The sequence below is a fragment of the Squalius cephalus genome (genome assembly GCF_949319135.1).
Source record: "Squalius cephalus genome assembly, chromosome: 1".
NCBI lineage: Eukaryota > Metazoa > Chordata > Actinopteri > Cypriniformes > Leuciscidae > Squalius > Squalius cephalus.
In genome coordinates, this window is record NC_137122.1 from 33,366,790 (window position 1) to 33,383,615 (window position 16,826).

At 38.4% G+C, this 16,826-nt stretch overlaps 1 protein-coding gene across 6 annotated transcripts in view; it reads left to right on the top strand.

Moving 5' to 3' along the window:
- sdk1a (sidekick cell adhesion molecule 1a) overlaps positions 1–16,826 on the top strand; it is a 352,985-nt gene that overhangs the window by 327,315 nt on the left and 8,844 nt on the right. For all 6 annotated transcript variants that reach the window (XM_079864734.1, XM_079864735.1, XM_079864736.1 and 3 more), the window contains 7 exons: positions 184–316; positions 4,323–4,379; positions 4,823–4,924; positions 12,854–12,969; positions 13,848–14,034; positions 15,342–15,479; positions 16,565–16,726. In XM_079864734.1, coding sequence (XP_079720860.1) covers positions 184–316; positions 4,323–4,379; positions 4,823–4,924; positions 12,854–12,969; positions 13,848–14,034; positions 15,342–15,479; positions 16,565–16,726 — 895 coding nt within the window. The remainder of the gene's footprint in view (positions 1–183; positions 317–4,322; positions 4,380–4,822; positions 4,925–12,853; positions 12,970–13,847; positions 14,035–15,341; positions 15,480–16,564; positions 16,727–16,826) is intronic.

A 16,826-nucleotide genomic window follows, 5' to 3' on the forward strand; every position in this document is an offset into this window, starting at 1 on the left:
TCCTCATCTTTTATTTATCTTATTCGTTTCGCGGGAAGCGTTGCACACGGATGCGCAATGAGAGATCAGTCAGTGCTGTCTGTCAGTTACAGCCAGGAAGGCTTTTTTATCGGGTGTCCTTTAATAAGGACCGTGAGAACAGCTAGTGGAATGTGACCTTTAATTTAATCTATGCCTTTGCAGAAGCCCAAGGAGGAGAGTTTGAATGGGGTTCTGGTGGGCTATCGGCTCTACTACCGTGAGCTGCAGTATGACAGCGCTCCAGAGGAGTCAAAGAGGGCCGTCAACAGCTCCTTGCTGCGCACCGAACTGACAGGTAACTAGCGGGAGGAGGCTCTCCTCTTGAACCAGAAACGTCTGCACGCAGGCGTGATTTATAGCTCGAGTGCTTCTTTGAACACTTTAACCCATGCAGTTATTGAAAAAAATATATTTGTTTCTCAAGGAATTCCTCAATGTTTTAAACTCACTTGTTTTGACGTGTTTACTTCTGTGCAAAGATATTGTATTTCTCCCAGCTACTCTCTCAGAAAGAAAGATGAGTTTTAAATTGAAACTGGGACACAATCAGTGATGGCAAATCCACATTAATACAATGAATATGAACTTTATCAAAGCATTAGGGTGAGCGTCCTCCTTGCAGTTTGGACAATCATTTTAAATCAATTTACAGTGGATTTTGAGATTGCTATTCACTTCTGACATGGAAAAAGTGGCAATTTATTAAGAAATATTCCAGGTTGATCTTCATCAAATGCAACGCTTGTTTGAATATTATTTTTATTGATAATCAATTATTATCATAAATATAGCTGCAAGCAGCAATTATCGGGGCCAAGCACAAAGACATGGCTGGGAGTGTCAGACCAACTGCAACAATGAGCAATAAAGACATTTAAAGATGATTTTAGGCAAAATGGCATTTATATGAAAATGAAATAAAAAATGACCCATGGGTGCCTTTGATTGGATTTTTTTTCCATGTTTTCAAACTTTCTACGGTGGTTTCGAAGATATTGGCAAAGGTTTTTTAAGCACTAATTTACAACATTGCACTAACCATAAGGCAAAACCTAGAATGTTTGGTATTGTTAGACTCAGCAAGGATTCAGGAATGTAAGGAAAAATAAGTCAAAAAATCCAAATTTATTAGCCTGTAAACATTTTTTTCACCACTAGGTGGCACTGGTCAGAAACTTCTCAGACTCTTTCAGAGCATCGTGCCAATGACCCATACCAAGTTTTGTAACGATACGTTCATGCATTCATAAAATACAACATTTTAGTAGAAAATTCAAAATAGCTGATATGGAAAAATTGGATATCAGTCGACTCGGCATGACACCCTGAATCTAACAAGACCACTTTTATCCATTTTTTTCGTATCTCCCGACCAGTAGGTGGTGCTGTGCCGAAACGCAGTATGTAGCCTCAAGTCATGCTTGTGATGACATTTGCCAAGTTTGGTCTGAATACGATAAAGCGTTGCGGAGATACAGCCTTACATCTGTTTTTGGAAGCGCTACATAAAATTAGTTTGCGCGGTATTCAAGAACGGTTTGTTGGCATGGTCTGAAGATGATCTGGTTAAATTTTCGTGAAAATCGGAGCAACCGTCTAGGACGAGTTAGAAAAAGTAGTTTTTTTTAAAAAATTCTAAATGGCGGAAGGATTTTAATGACGGAAAATGACGTCATACGATGCAATCGAATCGTCTTGAGCCAAGGAATCAGTGGGAAAAGTGGGAATTTTGTTTCTAGCCCTTATGGTTCAAAAGTTATTAGCATAAACAAGAGTGAAACTTTGGACAGTTTGTGGCGCTAGAGGGATTGAGTTAGAGACTCCAAATTTGATATAGTGACTGCTCAGACTGCCCTCTATCAGTGTGCCAAATTTATAATTTTATAATTCATAACTTTCCCGCAAGCGGTTCTAAGGGTTGCCATAGGCTTCCATCCAGAAGAAGAAGAAGAAACGGAAGAAGAAGAAGAATAAGAACGCCAACGATTTCAGTAGGTGCCTACGCACTTTCAGTGCTTGGCCCCTAATAATAATAATAGCAATATAATATCCCTGTTAACTAAGAAAAGCTGGATCCAAAATTACATCATTTTTGGTGGGAAACCCAATTGCACAAACATAAGCAAATATTAGTTATATTAGTTGTTTTGTCTTACTTTACAATATTCCATGTTTGATGAGATGAAAAATATGGTTAATATTAGTCAAACTTAACTTGGCTAAATGTAATTTAAAGTTTACAGTATGTAAGCTAGTTTTCAATCCCTTACTGAGCTTTTTTTTCTGTCCATTTTGGCAAGTGTTTGACATGTGCTTTTGTGTAAAAATATATGTTGTATTTCCCAGCTACACTCTTGGAAAGGAAGTCGAGTTTTGAAATGAAACTGTGACTCAACTTGTGATGGCAAATTTCAAAATCCACATTAAAGGCACACTATGCAGTTTCCGTTTTTTCCCTAGAGTCGCTGTGGAGTACTTGTATTTAACGTTCGTAAATACCACTCATGCAGAGCCGTCTCTGCACTCTTCCGACTGTGCTTTCTTCGTTTTCTTCGCCCCCCCCCCCCCTTTGCTATCGGGATGATTCGCCCTACTACGAGTTCGTTTACCATCGAAATGATTTCGAAGCTGTTATATTATGGTACAAATCTTGCGTATTGCGCAAATTTGAACGTTATCAAAGCGTTAGGGCACTTTTTCTCCCTGCAGTTAGAGAATATATTTCCGCCGGATGGCTGAGCGTAGGTGAACTCATTACGCGCTCAGGCTGCGTGAGGTGCGGAATCATGAGTTTGAGCTCAAGTGTTCGACACCATGCGCACCATCGGGCTCTTTTTCCACAGCCCGGATCCGGCTGCTAAATCTCCTTTGACAAATTGGACTCAGCAGTGTTGACAGCATTTAAATGCGCAAGCCCGGAGCAGCCAAGCACGAAAGCATATTTAATTCCTTTCCCTATTTTCTGCACTGGTCAGGGCAGGAATGCAATATCTCTCCTCTGCTCTCCACTCATCTTACATGTTAAAATCTGAGGTCTGTTAAGTGCTGAATGCACCTCCCTGCTGAAATCACCCTAAATGCCAAGAGGAAATTACCGGAGCTATGCTCTGTTTGTTCAGGCTTAACAGCTTACATTGAAAAGTTAGCAGGTACTCCAGAAGCTAACAAGGTCTTTGTCACTTTCTGAGGCAGTCTGTTACTTATATATGCCTATGATTGTTGTTCATAGTGTGTTGTCGGACAGATAAAAAGATGTAGTCATTCCTCTTGTGCATTTCCCCTTCATGTCTTAATATATTGAATAAAATATTCAAATGACATTTTTACAGATTAATATAATAGTCTTTTTTTATTTTAGTATCAAATATTAAGGTGACATTTAAATTAATTTAAACAATATTAAATCCATTTACACTGGATGTTGTTATGCAATTCTAACATAAAAAAGTGGTAATTTGTTCAAAACAATTCAAATTTCATCAAAAACAAAACATGTTTAAATATTTTGATTGATAATCGAAATCATAATTATATCCCCTTTTAACTAAGAAAAGCTGGATCCATAATGATTTAATGTTTTGTGGAAAAACCACTAAATATTAGAAATGGTTTTTGATGATTATTATTATGTGATGTTCAGATGTTTTTGTCTTACATTACAATATTCCATTTTTGATAAAATGATAGAAATCTGTATGATAATTTCAAAATATGATTAAAATGTATCAAACTTAACTGGGTTAAATTTAATTTAGTTTACTTTTAATCCCTCACTGAGCTCTTTATTTCTGTCCATTTAGATATTTTGAAAGTAAAGTTGAAGTGTCTGAGCTTGACCATAAGATACTTCTGAAAGTCTGATATGCCCTCTTGTAGAAACCCTTTTTTAAACTGCACAGACATATTCATTTAAGTTACAGAGCTCAAAAGGAACAGTATAAAAAGATTGACTAGTGGTGCGGACATTCCGATTTTTCTTTAATTTTCCTCAAGTGATGCTGGATCAGTATATGTTTTAGAAATCTTATTAGGTCCCTAATGCACCCCAGCTTGTGATATAGAACTGTATATTGACTGTTGAATCATTAATCACTGACTCGCTTTGGTTTCTCGTGGGGTTTGATCTGAGCGTGTACAAAAGTGAGATGAGCATTGTGGAATTTCATCAATCTCTTGGAGAATTGTGTGATGAGGAACTTTGAAAAGCAAAGATTTACTGCCATGATGAAATATCCCTTTAATTTGTGCTTTTCCATCTCCAGTAATGTATTCCTCATCAGTTGCTCTTTCTCCCTCCACAGCCAAAAGCACTGTGAAGACTGTCAGCAATCCTTCATTAACCGAATTCGAGCTAACGCGTAAGTTTCATTTAGCCATCTTTCTCATTTATGTCAGTCTGCCTTTGAAGTCCGAAATAATCAAACTGCCTTTGGCAAAGTGTGTAATCCCAAATACTCTTCCTGTTCAGAGAACATGTTTTTTCCACTAATCCATCTACTCTGACCAGGAACATTCTGGCCTTGAGATATTCTCAAAAGTGAATCTCATTGCACACTGCCTGAGACCCGAGAAATGCATGTGCTTTCAGTTCTCCTGTGTAAGAGTTTGATGCCATTGCTTTCCATGATCACATCCAAACTATTCCGCATCCACACTGTATGGAACAATAGGTGGATATCTGAGAGATGCTTTTGTTTCTACTCAGAAGAATTCTCATTCTTCTTTTCTGCTGTCTCAAAGCCAAGATACACCTTTCAAGTACCCTTATACCCTTCTGTTTTTAATTTGATATTTTCATCAGAGCTGCAGAAATACAGGCGCTATGAAATTGTGATGACTGCCTACAACGTCATTGGCGAAAGCCCTCCAAGTGCTCCAGTAGAGGTGTTTGTTGGAGAAGCAGGTAAGTGATTGTGTGAAAATTAGGGCACTTTCCACATGTTTTTGCAATATTATCTGAAAAACTACACAGCAATGTAATTCCAAATCAGCTATAAATTCATAGACACTTTTGATTAAAAGTGATAACATCCAGTTCCAACCTGTCCCAAACTTCATCCAGGCCCCCCTTATTGTTGAGTCCTGATGTTAAGGGGTATTGTAACACCGGACGCTACAGTTGTCGTGTCGCGCCGTGCCACAACATCTTGAGGCTGACTACACTGGACGCGACAAAGCAAACGTCCTAAATCCATTTGTCCTATGTGTCAGAAGTAGCGTGAGTGCTTTAAGTACATCCGAAATAGAATGGCCATCAGTTTACTGTCGGGGTTTTGTCATGCATAGTGTAGACAGCATCACTGATTATAATGGGTTTTATTGTCTTTTGTCTCGTTGTGTTGCGTCACTCACGCCCAGTGTAGACACAGTGTAAGGTATCTTGTATTTTCTAAACTTGCACCGTTTGAGAACATAACTCAGTGGTTATGTACAAGACTATGGGTTGTTGTTTTTTCGAATACTGAGGAGACTTTTGTCAAACCCAGACCAGTATGCTTTGCTGGCATCATCCCACCAGAGGACCATTTTAATGAGAGAGCAAATTCACAGAAAACATCTTTGCCGCTCCACCCTGACAGATGTGGTGATGACCACTGTCGATGGATGTTCCTTTTGAGATGGCTGTGCCATACGGCTCTCTAGGAGCAGGACAGCATGTGCTCTATCTCGAGTCCTTCAGGGAATAAGGCGTGACATGAGTTGACAGATATGAATTGTGTTCCCTTAGTCGAGTGGCATGAAGAGGGAACATAACGACAGAGGCTAGAGCTATGGTGAGGTTCTGTTTAATGTGACAGAAACACAAACCCACTTAAAGGCCTGGGCTTGGATCAATTTATGTGTTTAGATCAATTAGCTTTTTCAGAAGCAATCATGATTACTACTGAAATTTCATTTCAGGGATCTGAGAGAGGTTTGGAAGAAAATTGGCTTATACTCCAAGCAAACCAAACTTTTAAGTTCACAGTTTAGTTTGCTTATAAGTTGAGTTGTGAACACAAAGGACTTTGTTTACCTTATTTTCACTTTTGCATGAATCTTGAGGTTCTACAAACATAAAATATGTCTATTACAGATAACCGTACAAAGTGCTGCTTATTCTGTTTCTATGCAGATGACAGAGTGAGATATTATTATACACAATAGTAGGCTGCCTTTCTGTCATATTGTTATGCTGTCATATGCTGGGATATAAAGAAACACAAACTCTCAAAGGTCTTCCTTCAGTTTTGATCCTGAAACCAATATCTGAAATCCTTATCCTTGTTGGAACATTTTTTGGAACAGCTTATAAGTAATACTAAGTGATGTGTTTTAAAAAAAGTTTTCTGTGATGGGTAGGTTTAGGGCAGGGTTTCTCAAACTCGGTCCTGGAGGGCCACTGTCCTGCACAGTTTAGCTACAACCCTGATCAAACACACCTAGCTGTGAGTTTCTAGTGATCCTGAAGACATTGATTAGCTTGCTCAGGTGTGTTTGATCAGGGTTGGAGCTAAACTGTGCAGGATAGTGGCCCTCCAGGACCAAATTTGAGAAACCCTGGTTTAGTGCGTGTGCGTGCGTGCGTGCGTGCGTGCGTGCGTACGTGTGTGTTTGTGTGTACACGCGCTTGTTTTTCTATCCCAGTGGGGACTTCAACCTGAATGGGGACTCGTGTCACCATGAGGAAACAAACTTATAAATCATACAGAATGAGTTTTTTTTTTCAAATGTAAAAATGCAGAAAGTTTTGTGTGATGGGTAGGTTTAGGGGTAGGGTTAGTGTAATGGGATAAAATATACAGTTTATACAGTATAAAAACCATTACGTCTAAGGAGAGTCCTCACAAAGATAGTAAACCAGGGGTGCGTTTCCCAAAAGCATCGTTAGCCAACTATGGTCGCATGTTCCATCGTTATCAGCATAGTTCAACGAGTCGTGTTTCCCGAAAACATTGTTCTAACGAACATTCGCAAACAACATCGCAAAGTTGTGTGGTTGGAACGACAGCTCTCGAGCTGTGGTTAGAAGCATGGTTTCTTGTTTGCAAAAAATTCTTATCTTGAGCCAAATAAGCAAGCTGACATTCAGTACAATCTATATCTTTTATTTAGAATACATACAAATGTCATTTACATCTTTTAGTTTATCAAGAGATTTAAAGTGTCATTTTTGAAGAGTGCGCATGGGCGAACGTGCTCTAGTACCTACATAAGAACGAGCCTATGATTGAATCTGGAAATAAAGCAAAATAACTTCAGATGCCATGTCCATAATTTATAGCAAAACATCTAGCATTAATTCAATCTCAAACAGATTCATTAAACGAAGTTATTACTCCACCACATGCGTGACATCATAAACCAATGTAGTTGAATGACCAATTTGCGACAATAGTGTACATTTCATATTATAATGTGTGAATACAAAATTAAATGAAACTCAGTCACAACTCAGATAGTCCAAAATGAGATCTGAGAAAGCAGTAGTATGTTTGTTCACGTTTCTTTCCTGATTGTGGTTCTTTTAAGGACTTGAGGATAACACACTAAGAGGACCGTGTTCTGTGCTGGAATAACTGGGACTAGTCACAGCACTTGCATATTGTTGCCTTATTGTTGGTTTGATTGCTTCTATTTCTCTCCTCATTTGTAAGTCACTTTGGATGAAAGCATCTGCTAAATGATTAAATGTAAATGCACATGAGTCTGGAGTGCTTAGAGATATGAAAAGATGGCTGAGTAAATGTGCTCAAAGATGAGTTTGTTGTTTTGAGCTGTACTGAAGGCTGGTTTAGCTCTTTGTTCTCCCCTACCTCACAATCAGGCTCCTGCAAGCTAGATTGTACTGCTGAATTGTAAAGTGCTTTTCAAGTTGAGCTCAAGTTGTTCTGTTACTAAAACAGAATTTTTTCCCATGTACATTTATTGACTTGAATAATATCCAGCTGCCTGGCTGAAGAGCCGAGCGCTCCGTCTAATGAGCTGCCAAAAGAGGAAGCCCAGGATATGACATTACAACTATTCCTCTGGACACTAATAATTGTTGTGCTGTTTTATTGGGTACAATACAAAAGAAAGGATGTTTATCACCTACACAGCCTGAAACAAATTTATATTCATGTGGGGCATCTTATATGATCAATGAATGGGCCTTTAGTGGAAAAACAATCCTCCCACCACTAGCAAATAGATGCATTACATCCACATTTCTACCATACGCTAAAAGTATTGAACGCAGGCAAATTGCTACAAATGCAAACTGTCGTTTGTGCTGTTTAATTCCACTCCAGCCGTGCTAACAGGCTGACACTGCACAGACAGGATGTTGTCAAGGCTCTCGCTCGCCACACAGTTTTGCATTTCACCTAATCATTGCCAAGATTATTTATGAAATTCTAAACAGCATTGCTCTAGTAGTGCCACAGTATTAATAAAAGCAGTCATGGTGAGAATTTTGGCAGGACAGAGGTGTGTGTGTGTGTGTGTGTGTGTGTGTGTGTGTGTGTGTGTGTGTGTGTGTGTGTGTGCGCGTGCATGTGTGTGCGTGTGTGTTGTTGTTTTTTTGTTTTTTTTTACCTCTTTCACCTCTTTGCAGCATTTTTGGCCTTCTCTCATAAGGAGTTTAATGAAGCAGTAAATATGAATCTGTCATAAAGAATTCAAGCAGCTGGTGGAGCAGGCAGGGTTATCAACATCAGGTTATTAACAGCATCATTAGAAGGGGCCAGGCATGGAGATTACTTCCAGCAGCAGGAGGGGGGACAGCCAAACAAACAAATGAATTTTCCTCTGATTAACGTCAGGTTGACTACATACCCCGAGAGGGATCAGAGAGCGGAGAGCTTTGCCTTTAAAAGCCTTCTGACATTCGATGGACATGCTGGTGTTAAAATGCAGAAACAGCAGACAGGTTTTAAACCCTAGAGAGATGCCCACATAGAGAGCATTTAAAGGCATCATAGGGGTTCCTGATGGGAAGGTTGTTCTAAAAGGTGGGTAGCAATGCTGTTTTATAAGCTTTCTAAGGTAACATCACAAACTCAGCATTCACTGCCACAAACAGTTGTAAGGCCCGATATATTGGTCCAAAGCCGGTTCGCCAATACACGGGGAAGGTTATCACGTGTTCTGTCCTCACTCATGCAAAGTATTGGTTGGTTAAATTTGCAATACATTAATCATATGTATTCTCTCGTTATTTCATCTGACTCCATAAATGAAAGGTTTTAATAATATCTGTGCCTCACTAAAAGTGAGCGAATGTTTGACTATTCCTTTTAACCATTAAATGAACAATGTCAAAATCAGTTAGAATAATCACATGTAACAATTTAATATTTCAGATATCAGAGATCAATTCCACAATCAATTCAAATATCTAGAACATGGTTATACATTGGTTACACCAAATAATCTTACCCAGCTTGTACCTGAGAGAGAGAGAGAGAGAGAGAGAGAGAGAGAGAGAGAGAGAGAGAGAGGGGGGGGGGGGGGGACCACCTATTCAATTCCTGTCCAGCCAAAGAAGAGACCAGAGAGAGGGAGCACACCTTCCTTTATCCTCCTTGACCAGGTGACATGGGGGATGGGGGAGACCACCCTCAAATGGCTTAACCAGTTTTCTCTAAACTTCTATAAACCTTATTACCTTTTATTTTATCTATCTGGATATGAGATATCTGTACCACTCACTTTGAGACATTTCAAATGACACCAAAAACATAACAGTCAATGATAAACATTCACATTAAACCATGTTCTTGTGTGAGTTCTTAGTATTTTGTGAGAGGAAGTGAGGTTGTATGGGGGAGGTCGAATGTTAATTAGCCAGCAGGGCCCTTTTGTCTCTAGACCAGGCCTCAAACAGTATTTTCAGTCTTACACAGTGAAAAAATTAATCCACACTTTCAGGGAAAAAAAGTGCATAGATTCTACCTTTAGGGGTACAACAGCTTGTACACTCAAAATGACATCTTTGTACATTATTTAACCCTAAAAGGTTCAGTACCTTAAGGGGACATATAACTAATATGCATATTTTAGGAGTAGATAAGAAACGAAGTTGGCAAGTTGCCCCTTAAAGTGCCTTCACAAAATAAAAAATATGACATTAAACAGTGTATAAATCACTCGTTTTACTAAAATGACTATGTCCAACACCAGTTAAAGTTACAGCGGGAAGCAGCGTTTCTCTCTTGCCTGATGAGCCCATTGAGATTTAACAGACACCCTAAAAATGTGCCGTGGGTTTGGTGAAGGGTAATTGAGAATGAAAGGGGAAAAGTCACATGAGAGCAGGAAGTGCCTCCATCGCGCCATTATTGTGCTTTTTATGCGATAAATCCTGACTCTTGTTTTCGTACACGAATCGATCTGAATGAATAATGGTTAATGAGAAGACTAATTGAAAAGTAAGTAATTCAAACTTCAAATTTGAAAATGAAAACATGATCTTTGAGGGTTTTTTAGTGAGCAACCAGCTTGGCAAAGTTAAAGGTACATCTCCGTGTCGATGACTATCATGACACCTTCAGTTTTTACCAAGCTTTGATGACTGATAATCTGATAATATGTTTACTATTAAAAAGACCAGCTGAACATCAGTTGACAAATAAATAAAAAGCTCTCTTTGGCTTTTTTGCTGGAGATTGATGATTTCACCCTCTGCACAAATCCGCTGGAACCAGCCAGCAAACCAGCTTAGGCTGGTTTAAGATTTTCTTTTTCAGCAGGGCACTGAAAGTATCAACAGAATAGTTTGATTGACTTAAAAATGTACTATGTTACCCAATATTTGTGTGCTATGCATTTTTATACTTTATACTTTTATATATTAAGTATTGAGTTGTTAGCTTAGCAACATGCTAATGTCAAACCCTATCGGAAGAAGTTGTTAAATCTCCAGTGCACTTCATGTGAGAGGTGTTCTTTGTGTGGCATATTGAGCTGTTCCTATAGAGTGCAACTGTCAGGTTCCAGAAGTAAAAACTCTATTCAATTTCTCCACAGGGAAATAGATTTTGAACGATAAACCTTTAAAGACAGCCTTACTGTGAGCTACAAGGTTGTTAATCAATAGTTGCTTCTGTTGAAGCTGTTTGCCAGCATTATTTCAACTTAGTTTTAAAATAATCATGTTTAACAGCAGAATTCATGTCAAAAAACTACATTACCCATGTTGTTGTACAGAAATTTCAGAGTCGAAACAAGCCAAATGTGGCAAGAGATATCTTTAGCTCCGCCTACTCCCATGAATTGCCAGTCTCTCTAGACTCTGAAAATAATATTTGAATCTATATGCATATTTTGCAATAAACCTAAAATATATTGTTTATATATATACTGTATGTTCTATTTCTCCATCGTTTTTAATCTGATTATGCTGTTCGCAATGCTTTGTGGGATTGTAGTTTTTCTATCACTAAAGCCATGAAGTACATTCTTGTAACTTTGTATTTTTGTCTGATTTTCAAATACTTTTTTGCTAGAATCAAAGTTTGTGATGTTATGATTCTCTTCGTAGCTGGTTGGCTTGGTTTATGGCTTATAACACTTTAACAAAGACTTTTTTTGAAATCCCTTTGGGGAAAATGAATGGAAAAAAAAGACTTCCTGAACCAGCGCCTCTGAAAAACTGTTGCACTCCATATAGAGTGTTCCAAATTACTCAGAATCTTCGGTTTTAGTTGTTTTAGTTAGGATGCTGCTTTGTAGACAGCAAGACAGCTCACTTAGATGCTGGAACAGAGCTTTTCTGTGCTTTATTATAACAGCTCATTCAGTCAAGTCTCTTGCACCCCACTGTCCACAGCTGTAACTCATTCCCGCTCATAAATGATTCAGCCCGCTTTACTACACGTAAACTCAACTTTCAAGCCCCTAATATAGTCAAGCTGTCATGCTCTCGGAGTTAGCTCTGCTTTCAGGTTTGGTCTTATTAAATTTGCTTTTTTTTATTATTGCTGTCTGGGGTAGCTGCATCTGTTGCTGTGATTTATGATGGATAGGGCTTATGTATTCCTAGCCTCTTTAATGAATGACATTTAACAGAGACACAACAGAGGGCGGCAGCCACGCTGGAGTCAGTGTTCATCTGATATCACTTTTCCCACTGGGACTGGTTCTCATTCAGTAACTGACGCTAGCCGGGTTTCCACTTTGCGTTTACACTGACTTAAAAGGGTTCATCAATTACTCATCCTCATGTCATTCCAAATCCATAAGACTTTCATTTATCTTCAGAACACAAATGAAGTTATTTTCAGTGAAATCTGAGAGATTTATGTCCCTCCATTGAACGTCTATTCACCCACAATATGATCAGCTTTTATTCATATATAAACATTGATCAGCGAACGTACATAGAGCACTCAAATGTAGTAAACAGAAACTGGAGATGAACAAAAGTCTTGCGTGTTTGAAAAGCGTGAGAGAGTTATTTAGTTATTACAAAATATTTTTTCTAGTTTTGTTTTGGACCAGAGTTAAAACAGTGAAATGAAAATTCTCTCATCATATATTCAACCTCATGTAATCTGCATGGCTTTCTTTTTTCTGTGGATCACAAAAGAAGATATTTAGTTTAAAAAAAAAAGTTGGTTACCACACAGTTTTGGTGCCCATTGACTTTCATTTACACTGAGACATTCCTCAAAATATCTTCTTTTGTGTTCCTCATAAGTAAGAAAATCACACAGGCTCAGCACAAGTGGAAACATGGGGAATGGATTGGGCACCAGCCCCAAAGCAGCATGAGCGCATTTTTTTGCAGGGCACAATGTCTTTTGTAGTGGTTAGCTGGAGGAATTGAGTGTGATGTATTTACAGTATCTCCTGTGCTCTTTCGTAGCCCCCTCTGTGGCCCCTCAGAACATCCAGATCAACACTTTGTCATCCACACAGCTGGAGGTTCAGTGGGAGCCGCCCCCTGCCGAGACCCAAAATGGCATCATTCAGGGATATAAGGTGACACCCACAAACCACCCACCTCGTCCAATCTCTCTCATACTCTTATTATCTGTCCTCTTTTTCTCCTCCCCTCGAACTGTACTGTCATTTCGAGCTCTCTAGGGTGGAAGAATAGCTACAGTTTCTTTTGTCTTCATTTTCTTTTCTTGTATTCTCCACAGATTTACTGTATTAGATTATGGCGTTAGACAGTACGTTTTGCAGAAGCCATGAATTAATGATCATGGGTGAGGGTTTAGTGAATATCTGCTGAAATATACATGGAGTTGATTCAGTATATAAAAATGTCCTGGCAGTAATATGGAATATTCATGTTAATCCAGAAATCCTTGTTGTTTTCATTGAATATTCAGTTCTGCATGATCAGTGAAGAAACTATAAACCCACTGCTCATTTCACCTCTTCAATAAAGAGTTTGCCATTTTTTTAATATAACTATACTGGATGACATAAATTAGATTTTTAAACATGGTTTTGGTACTTAATGTCAATATAGCATTTCACTGAATATCTATATTGATATTCAGTGTCAAAATGTACAATATAGTCAAATATATGACCAAAAAAATACAAAAATGTTCTACACATTGGTTTTATTTTCTATCTATCTTTCTATCTATCTATCTATCTATCCATCTATCCATCTATCTGTCTATCTATCTATCTGTCTGTCTGTCTGTCTGTCTGTCTGTCTGTGGTCCCTGTGTTGGCTAAGAATCTGAATTGGAGACCATAGGTCTCTAAAAGTTGAGTACTATTTAGGGCCACTATATATTGTCAATGCAGTCATGGCTGAAAGGGTTGCAGGATGCTGTGCTTTGTGCCAGACAAAGTTTAATTCTATACACTCCACCTATGTCTTTCATTGCCTGTAGATTCTTTACTGGGAGAATGACAGTCAGAATGAAACGGAGAAAGTTAAGATTCTCTTCCGGCCTGAAACCAACATGAGACTGAAGAACCTGACCAGCTACACGTACTATATGGTCAAGCTGTCTGCCTTCAATGCTGCGGGAGACGGTCCGTTCAGTGAGCCCAGGAGGGGGCGCACTCTTCAGGCAGGTGAGCGTCTGCACAAATCCTAATCGCCATTAAACTCCCATTCAGAACTGACCACAGAGCCCCCCTCTGACCTGAGCACCACCCGTTACACCCTTAAAGGCTAACCTATAAATCTGACCGCAGACAGCGCGCCAAGGGCAATATGTCCACTTCCATATTGTGTTCTTCTCCATGCATGAAAACCAGGTCGACACCTGATGGAGCATGTGGCATTATATCACCGTTGCATCATTCACATTAGCAATTCATGTGTTCTGCATTAAATCATTCACTCTATAAATGTTGTCGGAATGAATTACGCACAAGCGGGGAATGATTTGACCTCAGGCTCCACCTCACTGAAATGACAGGGAGGGGCTCGTTACCCACGAGTCACTTAAAAAAAAAAAACAATTTTAAAATTATTCAAATGGTCTTGATGTGACCTCATTTGTTCAAACAGAGGAAATTCACCACCTCTGCCTCACTTTGACATTTCCTAAAGCAACAAGCTGCATTTGTGCAAGAGTACGGAACTGCATAGCTAGCATTGTAAAATCTCTGAGAGAGTGGGATATACTCATTTTTATCTATTTAAAATGATGTATTACAAATATTACAACTGACTCTAAAATCTAATTAGATGAGCCACATTTAAAAGCTGTTGCAAAATAGCCAATGTACTCACACCTGTGACCGCATACTGAATTATTTAATCACTCTACAGTTGAACTAAAAACTGAATTAAACACTTTACATTTATTAATACTGAAATTAATATTATTAAGCAATTTATTGAACATTTACCAAACATATTTAGAGCTTTTTTATGTAAGTTTATTTGCTGCAAAATGGTGCCAAAAGTTAATTGACAACGTTGAATTTAATTATTGATAGAATTTTTTACATCAATAATTAAATACAAAGTAGTCCAAAAAGCGCAATAAACTTTTTGAGTGGGATGACTCATTTGATGAATGAAATTAATTATTGTGATGAGTTAAATATACGAAAACATGTTTTAAGTTATAAAACAACTATCTTACAGTCCTTTATCAAATTGCTATTTTATACAAGCAATTAGCCTTTCTGAAGATTTCAGGAAAAAGTTTGTATTTTGTAATTTGATTTATAATTATAGTGATATGAAACTGTAATGTGCTCAAGATACTCACGTGGATACATTGTGCATAAGAACACTGCTTAATCATGGCAAAATCACTGTATTGTATGTACAGCCTCGAGTGGCTTATTGCTTTAATCTAGTGTATATGACAGGAGTGAAAGTCTGTATTTGTTGCATTCATCAAACTATACCGTTCTTCCAGCCCCCAGCGCTCCCAGCTTCATCAGTTTCTCTGAGGTGACCAGCAGCACTCTGAACGTGTCCTGGGGTTTCCCACTGTCCCCTAACGGTGTGGTGGAAGGCTACAGAGTGGTATATGAGCCCATCGCCCCTATTCAAGGTCAGTCTGTAGTAGAGCTGCACAATTAATCGTTAACAGATTGCAATCTCGATTTAAACACCCACGCTATCTTATTCCTAAATGACAATGATTCAGTAATGTCTATTAAGCTTTGACAAGTACAATCACAGCGGAGCATTTTGCTTTGCTGCTGACCTAGAGAGAGCAGTTCTCATGTATAGGTATGAATCAGCTTCACAAACAGTCTTTTCAACCACGCACTATCATTATTTCTGTTACATAATTCAAATTATTGCAGAAGTACTAGGATAAAAGTTGATAGTTCGATTATATAAACACTGATGCCTATGGAACCGATCAAAATACAGTAAATCACCTATTGAAAATACCTTGATGCTTCAAATAAAGATTGTATCAATTACATCTTTACAGCAGTAGGTGGCGACAAATGACTGATAAAAAATGTATTTCTCATGAAATCATTCAAGAGATTTGTTCAAATACGTCTTTTTGAGTGATTCATTGAATAATTAATTCAAACCGATTTTTTAAAAAATAATTAATTCAAATTAATTCAATATTTCTTTAATAGACTGCAGCCATTAACATTTTGTCAGAACCTCTTGTAAATGACTTATTTTGTTTAGTTGCCAGAATTAGTTCAGAATCGTGGGAGAATCGTGATCTTACAGTAAACCAAAAAATCGTGATTCTCAATTTATCCAGAATCGTGTAGCTCTAATCTGCAACATGTTTTCACTGTATCAGAGTCTGTTTTCATAATGTTCTTGTTCTAACGGTGGCTTTTTTTAACATCGCTAGTAGTGTTTTAATGTGTGATGATGATGTGATGATTTGTTTACATAAACTCATTTTCTTTTATTGTTTCCTTGGCTCTGTGTTCAATTTTCAGTGAAAATGGATGACTTTAAGAATATTTCTTAATGCCAATGTTTATAGTTCATAGTACAGAACTAGAGTAATTAATTTTGAGATGAACTCACTGTTCTTAGGTAGGAAGATACTGTAGCATTGTGTAATGTTTGTTTGTATAAATGATTCTTGTGCGGTAGTGTGTAATCATGCAAACTTTGTGTGTGTGTGTGTGTGTATGTGCGCATTAGGTGTGACTAAAGTGGTAACGGTGGATATCCGTGGCAGCTGGCAGCGCTGGCTGAAGGTGCGTGACCTGACCAAGGGCATGACCTATTGCTTCCGCGTACAGGCCAAGACTATCGCCTACGGGCCTGAGGCAGAGGCCAACATCACAGCAGGTCCTGTCAAAGGTGAGCTACACAACCACAACCAAAAAAAACACACCAACAAACAGATCAGCAAAACTCTCAGGGTCGCTGAGCACAGCTCACATTCCCCACTCCTCAGCGA